At 34.7% G+C, this 12,941-nt stretch overlaps 2 protein-coding genes across 16 annotated transcripts in view; one reads left to right on the top strand and one right to left on the bottom strand.

Annotated features, from left to right (window-relative positions):
* Positions 1–8,879, top strand: part of MMS22L (MMS22 like, DNA repair protein) — a 142,539-nt gene extending 133,660 nt beyond the window's left edge. For 3 of the 4 annotated variants that reach the window (XM_079939781.1, XM_079939780.1, XM_079939783.1), the window contains 3 exons: positions 919–1,015; positions 2,407–2,574; positions 3,044–5,108. In XM_079939781.1, coding sequence (XP_079795907.1) covers positions 919–1,015; positions 2,407–2,574; positions 3,044–3,137 — 359 coding nt within the window. In that variant the 3' untranslated portion in view covers positions 3,138–5,108. Of the gene's footprint in view, positions 1–918; positions 1,016–2,406; positions 2,575–3,043; positions 5,109–8,385 lie in introns of those variants that run through there. The other variant, XM_079939782.1, reaches the window with a different exon arrangement.
* Positions 8,880–8,888: 9 nt separating this feature from the next.
* KLHL32 (kelch like family member 32) overlaps positions 8,889–12,941 on the bottom strand; it is a 266,625-nt gene continuing 262,572 nt past the window's right edge. For 11 of the 12 annotated variants that reach the window (XM_079939791.1, XM_079939790.1, XM_079939792.1 and 8 more), the window contains one exon: positions 8,889–10,347. In XM_079939791.1, the coding sequence (XP_079795917.1) occupies positions 10,186–10,347 (162 nt within the window). In that variant the 3' untranslated portion in view covers positions 8,889–10,185. Of the gene's footprint in view, positions 10,348–12,379; positions 12,523–12,941 lie in introns of all 12 variants that reach the window. The other variant, XM_079939793.1, reaches the window with a different exon arrangement.

Genomic DNA, 12,941 nt, shown 5'->3' with positions numbered 1-12,941 from the left:
CAGGATTGCATCTAATATGAGAACTTATTTGCTCAATAAAGACAAGTATGCTATATCTTCCTTATCCACTATCGTCATGCTATGGAAAACATTATCTGCTACTTTATTTTAATTAATTTAACTTCATGTGCATCACATGTTTTGTACTCTTGCCGTAGTGGATTACAGTTTCTTAAATTTTCCTTGTTCTTAGAGAAAGTAATTTTTTCCCCAGCTACTTATATTTAATGTTCCAAAAACAGCATAACAAAAATGTATTAGCATTTGGAACATGGTGAATTTTCTACATTCTTTGTTGATTTTTTTTGTTGTTGCCGTTTTTATGTACAAGTGCACAGTTGTAAAGGATTTGGTTAAATACTGAAAGAACATAAATGTTCTTATTGTAACTTTGCTCTCTTTCAAAACAAAATTAGCATCACAAATAGTTGATTTTATATATATATATTGCTAATTTTAAGTGAAGGTAAACTGTTTCTAATTTTCTACATATATGTTTGTTAGTGGGAGGAATATGCTTATGAATTTAAAAAATCAACCTGCTTGTCTCTAAATCAGCTGAATTATTAAAGGTTATCTTTAATCAGTATGTAACAGTGTTTGCAAGGTTAGGATACAGGAGTGTTTTTGAATATGGGCTCTTTTCTAACAGAAAGACTTATCTTCACATGTGTTTTTTCAGTTACAGGGTTGTAAAAAATAGATTTGTTAAGTGTTTTATATTTTCTTAAAATGGAAGATAGGGAGACTTTAGAACAAAACAAAAGCTCATAACTGTTTCGCTTTGAAAAATAACAAAAAAGCATGTAGATACTTTAAAAAAACAACATGTTTTTCTAAATCTAGAGCGCTCATAAAAATGAGGATCCAGATGGTCAAACCAGACAAAATGTGTAATGCTGTAAATTTTCCTCCTAGTTAAAAGGCTGGCCACCGAGAACCTGCAATACATGGTCAAAGCCTGCCAAGTGGGGTCAGGAGGAGAACCTGCCGCCCAGCTGACTTCTGTGTTTAGGTAACTGGAAAATACGCCAACTGGCAAGAAGACTATTGCCAGCCATTTGACAGCCAACATGTTTTTTAAATAACTAATTATCCAAAACATAATGTGTTACTACTTGTTTGTAGTTTCAATTATTGTATTTTTGGCAGTGGTTTTGCTATGTTGTTTTATTAAAAAACAAAAGTACCAAGGAGAAAGATAAGTGAGCTGACGTAAAATTACCTGAGAATTTAGTAAGGAAGATTCTTGCATGTGTTTAAGAGGAAAAAGTGGGAAACGTGAGTCATGATGACAGGTGTACAGGCTTTGGAGCTGCTAAACATGCTACTCAGGATCCACTGTGAAAGTGCCTGTCACTGGTTTTCCTACTCACTTTAGATGCTGTGGACCCAGAAAGCTCCATTGTATGTAATTGTGAAGCATAGACTTTGTAGATCTGTTGTTCCTTCACAAGAATAACTGCAACTTGAGAAACATTTTCTGTTTTGTTTTTATTTTCCTGCCTTGCACCCTATAGAGTCTTATGCTTTCTGTTAGGGCAGTACTTTTAAGTATTTCTTTCTCACAGTTTCTACCAGTTCGCCTTTATTTCATGTATCTCTACCCTAGCACTACCGTGATAAATAGTTTGGGTCCATTTCCTTCATTCTGTGTTAGATTTTTGATTCCTCAGTTTTCTTTCTCATCACATAGTTGGCACTTGTCAGTTGTTTACAGTTTATTTAAATTGTGATCATTTGAAATAAATACTGGATTTATGAAAACTGTAAAACCCTAAGAGGAGGAAGGATTTTATATGAACAAAGATTGCATGTTTGTTAAGTACAATTTATTGAGCTAGGTGACTTTTATTTTCTTGGGGGGAGAGAGTGGAAATTTTAGGATTAAAATATATAATTCTTATTAATAAAAGGTCTTCTATGGGTCTAAAGTCTCTTGATCGGTTAAAGAATATAAAAATTATTTCAAATAACTTGCTTTTCTCATAGATATATTGTTTGATTTATCTAGAGTTAGCAATAACTAAAAGATATACAAAATAACTAGGAAACTGGACTCTGCTGTTTTAGTCTCTTCTACATCCTGACCATCTAGATTTCATCATGCACACTATAGCAAAAAAGTCCCTGAGATTAGATTTTTCCCCCTTATTCTTCCTCCTGGGATTCCAGCTCTTCCCTTTCCCTTTCTCCTAAAGCCACCACTCTGTTCATAGCTCATACTGAAGCCATTTCTGTTCTTTATTTTCAAGTGTTAAATAGTGTTCATATGGCATCTAAATCCTTATGGTAATCTTACATGAAATGATCTTTCTTGTGTTCAGGTTACAGCTTGTTGCCATACAGATACCAGCCCAAGGAATTGCCCCAGAAGTAATTCTAAGTAACTTGTTTTACTTTCAGGAAATTTATCGAGGATTATGGTATGAGATATGATTATCAGATTTACAGCATTTTAGAAACAGTAGCAGCATTGGACCAACAGGTTGTTATCCACTTGATTTCAACCCTTACTCAATCTCTGAAGAGTTCAGAGCAGAAATGGGGCCTTGGCAGAAATATTGCACAAAGGTATGTTTGATAATTTGATTATATCCTTTTGGACAATGATTATGAAATATAGATTCATTTTCTAGAAATGGCCTGTTTTCCACTTATAAAAATTTGGAGTGTGTTCCAGTGAATAAGATTAGTGACTCAACTAGATAATATGGGTTTTGGTCAGAAATAGATCAAGGCTTTTTTTTAATAGATTACAACCCAGCTGAAGATAATGCTGGACTATTTAGAGTAATGAAACATGGGGGGGGGGTATAAGTCTGTATTTCCTAAAGAGATTGTTTTAGAAGGGTCATTACTCATACTATAATTCATATGTCCAAAAGTAGTATGTTAAAGAGTCAAAGTACTTTAATTACATCGTGTATGGTGTGTATAGACAAGTAGACATTCAAGCAGGCTCAGTCTGTAAAGACTTAAATGAAAAATAGTGGAAAATGTAGTAAATATATATCTGTCTTCTTTTCTTTTTTCTTTATAGGGAAGCCTATAGCAAACTTTTATCTCACCTAGGACAAGTGGGACAAGATGAGATACAGAGACTACAAGATGATAATATTAAATCTATTTTGTGATTCATCCTCAATATTAATTATAACTATCTAAAGTCACTTTGCACCATTCTGACTCCTACTTTTAATTAATTGTATAATGTTCTGTTAAAAATACTTTCTAGGATTTTTTTCCTTTCATACCTGTAAGTATAAAGTACATAAATAAGGAAATAAAAGTTAATTAAATATGTTATAGGAGCTTTCGAACTTGGTAAAACTGCATTCTATTTTGAAGAGGTTTTAGTGAAACTGAAGAAACTTTTCCTAACTGGGAGTGTTATGTGTGTATGTCTAAGCAGGTTTGTACTGGTTGATCCATGGCCATTTTACTGTAATGTGACTTTCTGCCTTGTGAGTAATTTATTTGTTTTGTTTTTGTTTTCTTATGAGTTATATTTTATTATGATACTATTTCAAATTACCTGGCTGCCCTATGCTGGGTTTTTTTTGGAGGGGTGGTCAGGAGATAGAACAGTATATTTGTTATCCTTTTTTATACTATGCGTGAGGCAAGTTAATAAAATCCTTACAAAGCACACTTAACTCTATGAGGAATGAGACTGAATCTGGCTAAATGATTATACAGATAATATGTATTTTTTTTTAACTTGGGCCAACAGTGTTTATATCAATACTTGGGTTCCAACGGTTGCCAGATGTTTTCCTCTACTCATCCTTTCGTTTGGAGTTGTCATTAAAAGACAGATCAGGAGGAGGATAAACAAAAGCCTTTAAGAAAAGAGAATAAATAATATTCTGGAAATTTTTAAGTTTACAAAATTAACAGAAGAGGTCTGAGAAGTCAGCTGATTTATCTCCTTGCTCTTCAATTAGAGCCTTTTATAAGCTAGCATCTTACATGTTTGAAGGGAGCCAGTTTAGTTTCCTGTAGCAGCTCATCTCTCAACCCTTTAACTATTTCATTCAGATTCATTCCACCAGTTGGGCTTTTGTCCTTGACTCCTTTTTCTAATGAGCATTATTTGGTAAAAAGAGCTCCAATCTTAGTGTTGGGAACCCACCTGGGTCTCAAACCCAGCTCTGCTTTGTGACCTTGAGCAAGTTCTTAACCTTTCTGAGCCTCAGTTTCTTCATGGAGAAAAATGAATAATAACCCTTTTTTAAATTTCACAATGTTCTGGTAGGAATCAGTGGGATAATTGATTTATAATTATAATCATATAATTTAAATGTATGTGAAAGTATTTGTTGACCTATGTTCTGTTTGGTGGTGTACAGACATGATCACTCTATTTCATAAACAAAGGTGAAGAACACTTCCTAATTTTGTTCCTCTTTCTCTAATGGTACGTCCTAGATGAAGATCGCACTTCTTTTCAATGTTTTCTTACATGTCATGTTTGCTAAGTTTGAAATAATTTATTGTTTTTTTTCTTGAGTATCTAGTGTTTATCATGGTTCTACTATTCCTTCAGGAAAACATTTCAACCCTTTCTGACTCAAGAAGTATCTTTTAAAATGAAATGCATTGCAGTCGGGAAACTGTAGATAATAGCCCTTTCCTAATTGTAATCTGTGAAGTCTAAAGGACTTCATGACATATAAATGGTTTATTTTCCCCCCAAATAAACTGTTTTTAATTCAACAAATGGGATGAATGAAAGCCTCTTTAAGGTTACTAAGACTTCATAGCAATGAGTTTCTTTTCATTACGATAGTGACTTATTAAATAAATGATGCATTATTTTGCAAGTTGTAGCAATTGAAATTTAAACTATTTAATGGGATGCCTTTAAAGAGTTTATGTGTGTGTGTGTGTATATATATGTGTGTATATATATTTTTTTTCACCCCCAAGGGAAATTGATAAAGATATCTTGGAGAATCTTGCTCCTTAGCTTATGAAACTTTTTAAGGGTTAAGAAAATCTGCTGCTGAATCATGCATTAGGGTGTATAGCTGTAGATACTAAGAATAACTAAAGTTTATACATAAAAAAATCAGTAACAAGAAAAAGTCTGTAACAATACCTGTGTATGTATATATATATGTATTTTTAAATTTATGTATCAGTAAAGTTTTAAAGAAGCTGTTTTATTGAAGAAAAAAAGAATATGTATGACTCTGTTCCATTTCTTAAGAATCTTCACTGACCTGTAAATTATTACTATAGTCTTGTCTTTTTCCATTTCCAGACTAAAGAGTACCTATACTTGCTTCGTTAATGTTCCTTTTCCCCTAAAAACCCTGTAATCCCTGAGGCGGCTGCTTCTACCATTGTAAGGTAGGCCATTCTCTTTGGGCCAAATCTGGAATGTGTTCTCATTTTTCTTGGTCTTTGGGGCCTCTGTGACATTGCATTTTCTTTTATCTTCTGATCCCTTCCTCAGCAGTATCGCTCCTTCCTACATACACGTTCTTCTTTCTTGTCCCTACTGGTAAGATCTAGCCCTTCACCTGCTCTGTCTCAACATTCTTGTAGTAGTGAACTGATAAAACTAGCTTATAATTTTTTTCTATCTGTAGTGCTAATTTTTCTCTAAACCTGTCTAGTTGGATTCTCCTGAAATCTCAAGGCAACATGTCAAGCTGCCCTTATCATCTTCGTTTCCAGTCTAGCTCATGCCTTCATTTTCTACCCAGAGAATACACCACTTTCCCAAGTCACTTAGCCGTGACATTTCTTGGATTCATTGCTCCCCACTTTTCATTTGATCACCTTATAGGCTCTTGTGATATTTTTCTTCTTGCCATTTCATGCATCCAAACATTTTTCTATTGGGTACTATAATCTCCTTCTTATCTCTGGACTCCTGAAATTTATTCTTCACATAGTTTTGACATTAGTGTTCCTAAAATACTTCTTTCTTCTTCTTACTTTTCTGCTCAAGGACCTCCATTTACTTCCCATTGTTAATAAGCTGACATTCAAGCCCTTCAGTCAGGAGGCTTCTGCCATCTGACGCTATACCTTCTGTTTCCAAACTTACCTCAAGCAGGAAAGCAGACTGTCTTAGCTGCTTTCTCTGAATGACATGTTCATTCTACGCTGTGGGCCTCACTCAGTTTGCCAACTAGAATACCATCATTTCTATAGAAACCTAACCTTAAGGCACTTAAATAGGAAGAAAATTAAAATATACATGTTGGATATGTAATTATTCCACTCAAATAATTTCTTTAAAATATCAGATGGAGTGTAGAAGAGATGATTGAAAGACAACAGGGTGATGAAAGGACTTTATTAGACACAGATTTGGTTACGATTTAAATTTCAGTTGAACATTTAATTAGGTTTCCATAGGCGACGAAAAAAACATGGAGTATTGTCGCTGCACAAAAATCGTTTAGTACTTTGTTCATTTGTATTAGAAGAGTTTCAAAGTTTAAAACTTTTTATATCTTTACTTATCCCTAGCATATTTTTCTTTTCTTACTAAGCATATTTGACTTTTTCTATTTTGGGGGGTAAGTAAAATATTATTTGTGAGTTGTTAGACTATGTGTGTGTTTTCATTATGCATTGTTATTTTTATCTTCTTCCATGCTTCATCATAAATTTTTAAACCTACTTTGTTCTTAACCAATTACATGAGCCCATTTCCATGTACTTTCACAGAATCTTTGGCAGTTTTTATTTTTACTTCCCCTTTGTTAGGATTATATATCATATAAAAATTTGATGAGCCTTTGCAGCTGGGAAAAGCCTTTAGGAAACGTACCTTCCCTAATCCTACACAGTAACATAGCACTTGTGTTTCAAAGATAAAAGATAGATATCATAGAAACCTCACCGAAAACTGTGTTCTCTGTACTAAACCACTGCTTTTTGACTGATAGACTTTTTACATAAACCTTACATTTTCCAAAAACTGATCTCCTGCCTACTCCTCCTAGGGTTAAAAATATTGCCTTGTCAAGTCAAGTATAGAGTATGCTAGTATAAATAACGTGCTTTGTTTGCTTAAAACAGTTGGTTTGGGAAGCTAGCAAAATAGCGTATTCTTTCACATATTTAATAAGATATGAGATTTATATTTTGATTCTGTGATAAACTATGTTTGGTAAGATTACCAAAATCAGTACCAAATGAACTTACCAACTTCTGCTTACTGAAGTTTTTGGTGTGCTGATAGTTATCCAGTTCATTGCATTTGTGGATTGTGCTTTTAGAAAAATTCTGGGCATATGCATGCTTTAAGTTATTTGTGTATATAGTAATGAGATATAATAAAAAATGTATATATTCAACTTACACTGCACCTGTGATTATTCAACTGCCTCTTTATGACAGATTGACTCTTTGAAAACCAAAATAAAAATGAACCGTGTTACCTACAGGAATAATTTTTATCTTATTATTCCTGTTGCTTTTATACTCCGCTAAAACAAAGAAAAGTTAATTTTTCAGCTATCGTAATGGCTGAAGGGTATACAGTGTAATACATGTGGTTAAACTGAGAAGAGAAAAAGGATGAAAAACACCCTAAAAATAACCAATTGGCATTTTGTTCTTAAAAATCTAAGGAATTTTATTGCATTTTACATACATATTATTTTATTTTAGAGATTCATGTCTTTTCTGGCTTTTCCTCCTAGAGTAAGAACACCGCTAATATCTGTGTTACTGCTTTTTCTTTTTTAAAGTAAAATCTTGAAATGATGTTTAAACTGTTGGAAGCTTCATAGTCTTTTGGAAATTCAAATTAATAATTTAAATATAAATACAATATGGTCTTTAACTTTGAAGAGTAAAAATGGAAGATGAATTACTGTAGGATAGTTCACTTAAATGGAGAACATATATTTGAATAGTTTCAGTGGGCCTTGGTTTATATGACCAAACATTGTTTTCTAGAATTTTTCTTAATTAGCTCTTATGATCAGTAATTTGAGGGAAGGATCGAATTATAAGCGATCTAAGTTTTTTCTTTTTAGGGGAGGGGTGCTGTACTTTGGATGCTGTTCTTTGTCTATAAGTGTTTCTGGAAACTATGTAAAACTTTTAAAAATTCTGACTTCAATTCTGTAATATTACAGAATAATACATTAAAGTTCACTGAGGAGAGGTTTGATAATATATACTCGTTTGTTTTAAATAAATAGAAGTGTACACAGAAATTACAATAATCTCAGGCTGCCTTTCCATTTATCATTCAAGCAAGTTCACTTTTAGACCTTCCCTTTCATTAATTGGGTAGAGAGTCTGGGATTAAAAATAGATTTTAAGGTTTTATAAGGTAAAACTGATGGATGGAAAATGTGTGTGTCAAGTAAAAATTTTAGTAAATCTGAAATTCTTGTTTAGGTCCTTGTTGAAAGATTTCTGAAACGCTGGAGACCATTTTCCTGACATGGTAAGGCATTTTAAAAACTTAATTTAGATGGTTTATACCTTTTAAATAGACTCTCTGTTTTCCTTCTAAATGTCAATTATCAATTTTCACTTTTCAGAACTGTACAAATATTCTTAAGGCTTTTTGTTTGTGTAAACAAAATCTGTTCTTTTAAAAATTTACCATTTTTTTCTTACCCCTAGTCTCCCTTCCCGGCCTTTAAATAGCCAAAAGTTTTATTTATATATATATTTTTTTTAATTAATGTTTTAGGTATCATATAAAGTTAGTGAATTCTATATTTAGGAATAAAAATATTTTTTTTCACTTCTGATTACTAAAAGTGGTTACATGAATAAAATGACAATTTCCCATTAAGCAAGGATTGCTGAATGATTAAACTAAGGAAAAAAAGTAAAATCTTCCTTTTAATAAAGGTGACTTATCCTAACAAGATTAAGGGGAAAAACTCATGTTATACTTGTTGAATTTATGTTCAAATACGATTATTGAGTTGTTTTATTTTTTATTTTTTGTTATAGACAAAGCAAATCCAAAAACCTAGCCTAAAAAAATTCTCATGCATTATTAAAAATGGTAGTAATAAAATATGTATTGGTGGTAGAGAAGAATCCCACAAGTGCTCAAGATTGACATAACCTTTAACAAAGTGGAAAAACTTTTATTAGAACTACTGATACTAGGTTCAAATTTATGTCAGAGCACTTTATGGTACCGAAATTAGTACAACTAATTTTTTCTGAGCTTTAAAATGTCATTTTTCACTAAATGAGCTTAGATGAAATGTTTGAGAGACTTATTATTTTAGGCAAGTGTTTATACAAGTTTAGGAATCTTTGGCTTTAGTAAACTCCCTTTTTCATAATTAGCATGTCTCTTTCACATGCTTTTCAGAATCATTTATCTCATAGCTTGTGTTCCAAGTTCTATCTAGTAATTTTTAAACTTCAAAAATAATCTTTTTCAGTTACAAGGTTCTAAAACAGTAAAATACCTTGTAATTTGAGTGACATTTTTTTTCCTTAGGCAAAGTACTTCAGAGCATTTGCCTAATCCTTAAAACATTCTTCTGAATTAATATGGAAATCAATAATTGCCCTCCTTAAAAAGTGAGAAAACTGAAGCAATGTAAAGTTAAGCTCCTGGCCCAAGGTAACAGAGCAACCAAGGTGAAAAATCTGGGTATTCCATCTGCTGCTCTGGTGTACTTCTATTATTTGTATTACCTTGAATAAAATATGGCATTTAAAAATTTATGATGTCATAATGATGAGCCTCTACTTATACAGCAGGGCTGTATAATGTTAAATTTTTAAAAGAAAAATTACAATCCCAGGCTTAAGTAGTAAAGAGATTAAGTACTGACAATTTTTTTTTAAGATCATTGATGGCAGTACTTGTGGAATAAACTGCCTTACTAAGAGGGTAATGTCCTGGACAGCACTGATTAGACAAAGTGTACAAAGAATGCTTAAAAGATCCATGGACCATTAAGTTAGCACTAAGCTACACCACCATAAGAGTCATACATATTGTGCTGTATATTGACACACACTGAGAAGCGTGACAAGCGTTTTCAATAATGTGTATTTTAGAAAACTGTTCATTTTTTGCTAATGTTTATCTGAATAGAAGATCTAGAAAACAAAACAAGGAAGCATTGAGCACTGAGTATTTTCATGCCCAGTATCCAAAAGTCAGGCCTTTTTCTTCCTCGTGTTCATGCTGGTTGTTAAGAGAGCACTGGCTTTTCAGATGGTGCCAATCCTGTGATGAGGCACTTGAAGAGTTTGAAGGTTAGGGCATGTGAAATACGGAGCTGGGAGGAAGCATGCCGCTATTCCATTGGAAGCAAAAGGAAGTGTAGGCCCGTAGAATACTTCTTCTTTGCCTTCTCTACTCACATCCAATACCTAACAAAAGAAGAGGAGACACCTGTACGTTAAAGGTGGTTGTTCAAAATAAAGCTGGGTACACATAAAAGAAAGCCTGCAGTTAAATTCAGTTATGCCACCATGACTGTACCTTACTCATTGCTATTTTTCTCAAGTATGGTACCAGGAATATGTATTAAGTTCCTGCAAAGTACTATTCTACACATTTCTGTTTGTGTTTGTACACGTTTGTACATACATAGATATGTATGTTACGTTTGTATATACATAGATATATAATTTAATAATTTAATCTTCAGAACAGTGTCAAGGTGTAGGTAGCATTATCCTCCTTTAATAAAACTGCCTTAGACTGCTTAAGTAACTAGCCCAAACTAGTTAGTACGTGTTGTTTGTATGCTGGCTTACAAATCCTCACCTGTAAAGTGAAAACAACGTTGACCTTGCAGCTTTGCTCTGGAAATTGGTGACATACAGCTCAGTGTCTAGCACATAGAGTATTATAGCTTAGTAGCAGGTTCAAAGAAATCAGCTGCTTCTGGAAATTCTTCCCCAGTTATTTCCCCATTAAGCTGGAGTTCCACCTCTTTCCATATATGGAAAGAATCCTTTGTTAGTGTGTGCCTGCTGTCACCTCACTGATTCTGGTTTAACCTTACTACTAGGAAAATTCTTTCTTGAGGAAAGCTGGTCATTTCCTTTCTTGAGGAAAGCTGGTTTAAACTTTTTTTTTTTTTTTTTGCGGTACGCGGGCCTCTCACTGTTGTAGCCTCTCCCGTTGTGGAGCACAGGCTCCGGACGCACAGGCTCAGCGGCCATGGCTCACGGGCCCAGCCGCTCCGCGGCATGTGGGAACTTCCCGGACCGGGGCACGAACCCGTGTCCCGTGCATTGGCAGGCAGACTCTCAACCACTGCGCCACCAGGGAAGCCCCTGGTTTAATCTTACTACTAGGAAAATTCTTTCTTGAGGAAAGCTGGTCATGTCCTACATGTCTAACCCATAATGTTCCTTCCAGCCTTCAATCATCTTAACCTCTTTTCATATGACCTTCTTCAACCTTCATTTTTTTAAATTAATTTTTTATTGGAGTATAATTGCTTTACAATGTTGTGTTAGTTTCTGCTGTACACCGAGGCGAATCAGCTGTATGTATACATATATCCCCTCCCTCTTGGACCTCCCTCCCCCTGCATCCCACCCATCTAGGTAACCACAGAGCACAGACCGAGCTACCTTTGTTTGAAACCTTTCCTCCCTTGGGTTCTATGACCTTAAAAAAATAAGTTGGTCATTGATGCAGGCCACCTTTGGTCCACTTCTTCCATCCCCATCCTAAATGTAGGTATGCCCCAATATTCCAACCACAGACCCCTTGGTGCTCTTCTTCAATGATCTTGTCCACTCTCATGCCTTCATCTGTCACCTAAGTAGATAATTCTTTTTTTTAATTAATTTATTTATTTTTGGCTGCGTTGGGTCTTCGTTGCTGCATGCAGGCTTCCTCTAGTTACGGCGAGCGGGGCCTACTCTTCGTTACAGTGTGCGGGCTTCTCATTGTCGTGGCTTATCTTGTTTGTTGCGGAACACGGGCTCTAGGCGTGTGGGCTTCAGTAGTTGTGGCATGCGGGCTAAGTAGTTGTGGCTCACGGGCTCTAGAGCGCAGGCTCAGTAGTTGTGGTGCATGGGCTTAGTTGCTCCACAGCATGTGGGAACAAACCTGTGTCCCCTGCATTGGCAGGCGGATTCTTAACCACTGAGCCACCAGGGAAGTCATGCTCTAAGTGGATAATTCTTAAGCCTTTAATGTAATAATGCATTATTTTAGATGAAAGAAGCCCTTGAGATTTGGGGATCCAAGCTCATAAAGGAGGAAATAACTAAAGTCTAGAATAAAATATCAAACCTTGTAGCTTTTTTTCCCAAATGGACATTTAGCTGTCCCATCCCATTTATTGAACAATATGCCCTGTCACTATTAATTTTAAATAGCTCTAGTATATGCAACATATAAATTTTTCTTTGTTCTCTCTTTCAATGATTTATGTACCTTCCCGCAGTACCACATTTAGTTATTTTGACTGGGTAGGGCATGTCTCCCCCATTCATTTTCAAGCATTTCTTGGTTCTTCTTGTATTTTTCCTTTCCTGGAGAAACTTCAAGATAAGTTTGACAAGTATTACTCCCCCACCCTGTGAGAAAAAGGAAAATTACAATGGGATTTTGACTAGTATTTCATTAAATAAGGAAGTAGAGGTCTTTCAATATTTACCTCAAATAAGATTATTGTTCCGGTTACAGAGAAGAAAATTGAGATACAAAGAATGTTCAATGACTTGCTCAGGATCACACAGCTAGTAAGAGGTGGTGGAGCCAGTACTTGGGCTCAAGGTTGCAACCCAAGAAAGAGCAAGGTTTTCATGCCATTCGTGGTATCCCTTCCTCAACTGAATACATTTCTAGAACACAAAATATCAGTTGAGGTCACTGTCCAAACAGCTTGTCTGGTTCCCTGGGCCAACAGAGGCTGTGTGTGTTAAGCAGATGCAATTTATTTAATCTGTAAGATGGGAAAGGAAGTGTTGGCAGTTTTTCTCCAAAACACTCCCCT

The sequence above is a fragment of the Stenella coeruleoalba genome, assembly GCF_951394435.1.
Source record: "Stenella coeruleoalba genome assembly, chromosome: 12".
NCBI classification, from domain to species: Eukaryota; Metazoa; Chordata; class Mammalia; order Artiodactyla; family Delphinidae; genus Stenella; species Stenella coeruleoalba.
The sequence above is the reverse complement of the archived record's forward strand: the minus strand, read 5'-3'. Positions and strand labels throughout refer to the sequence as shown.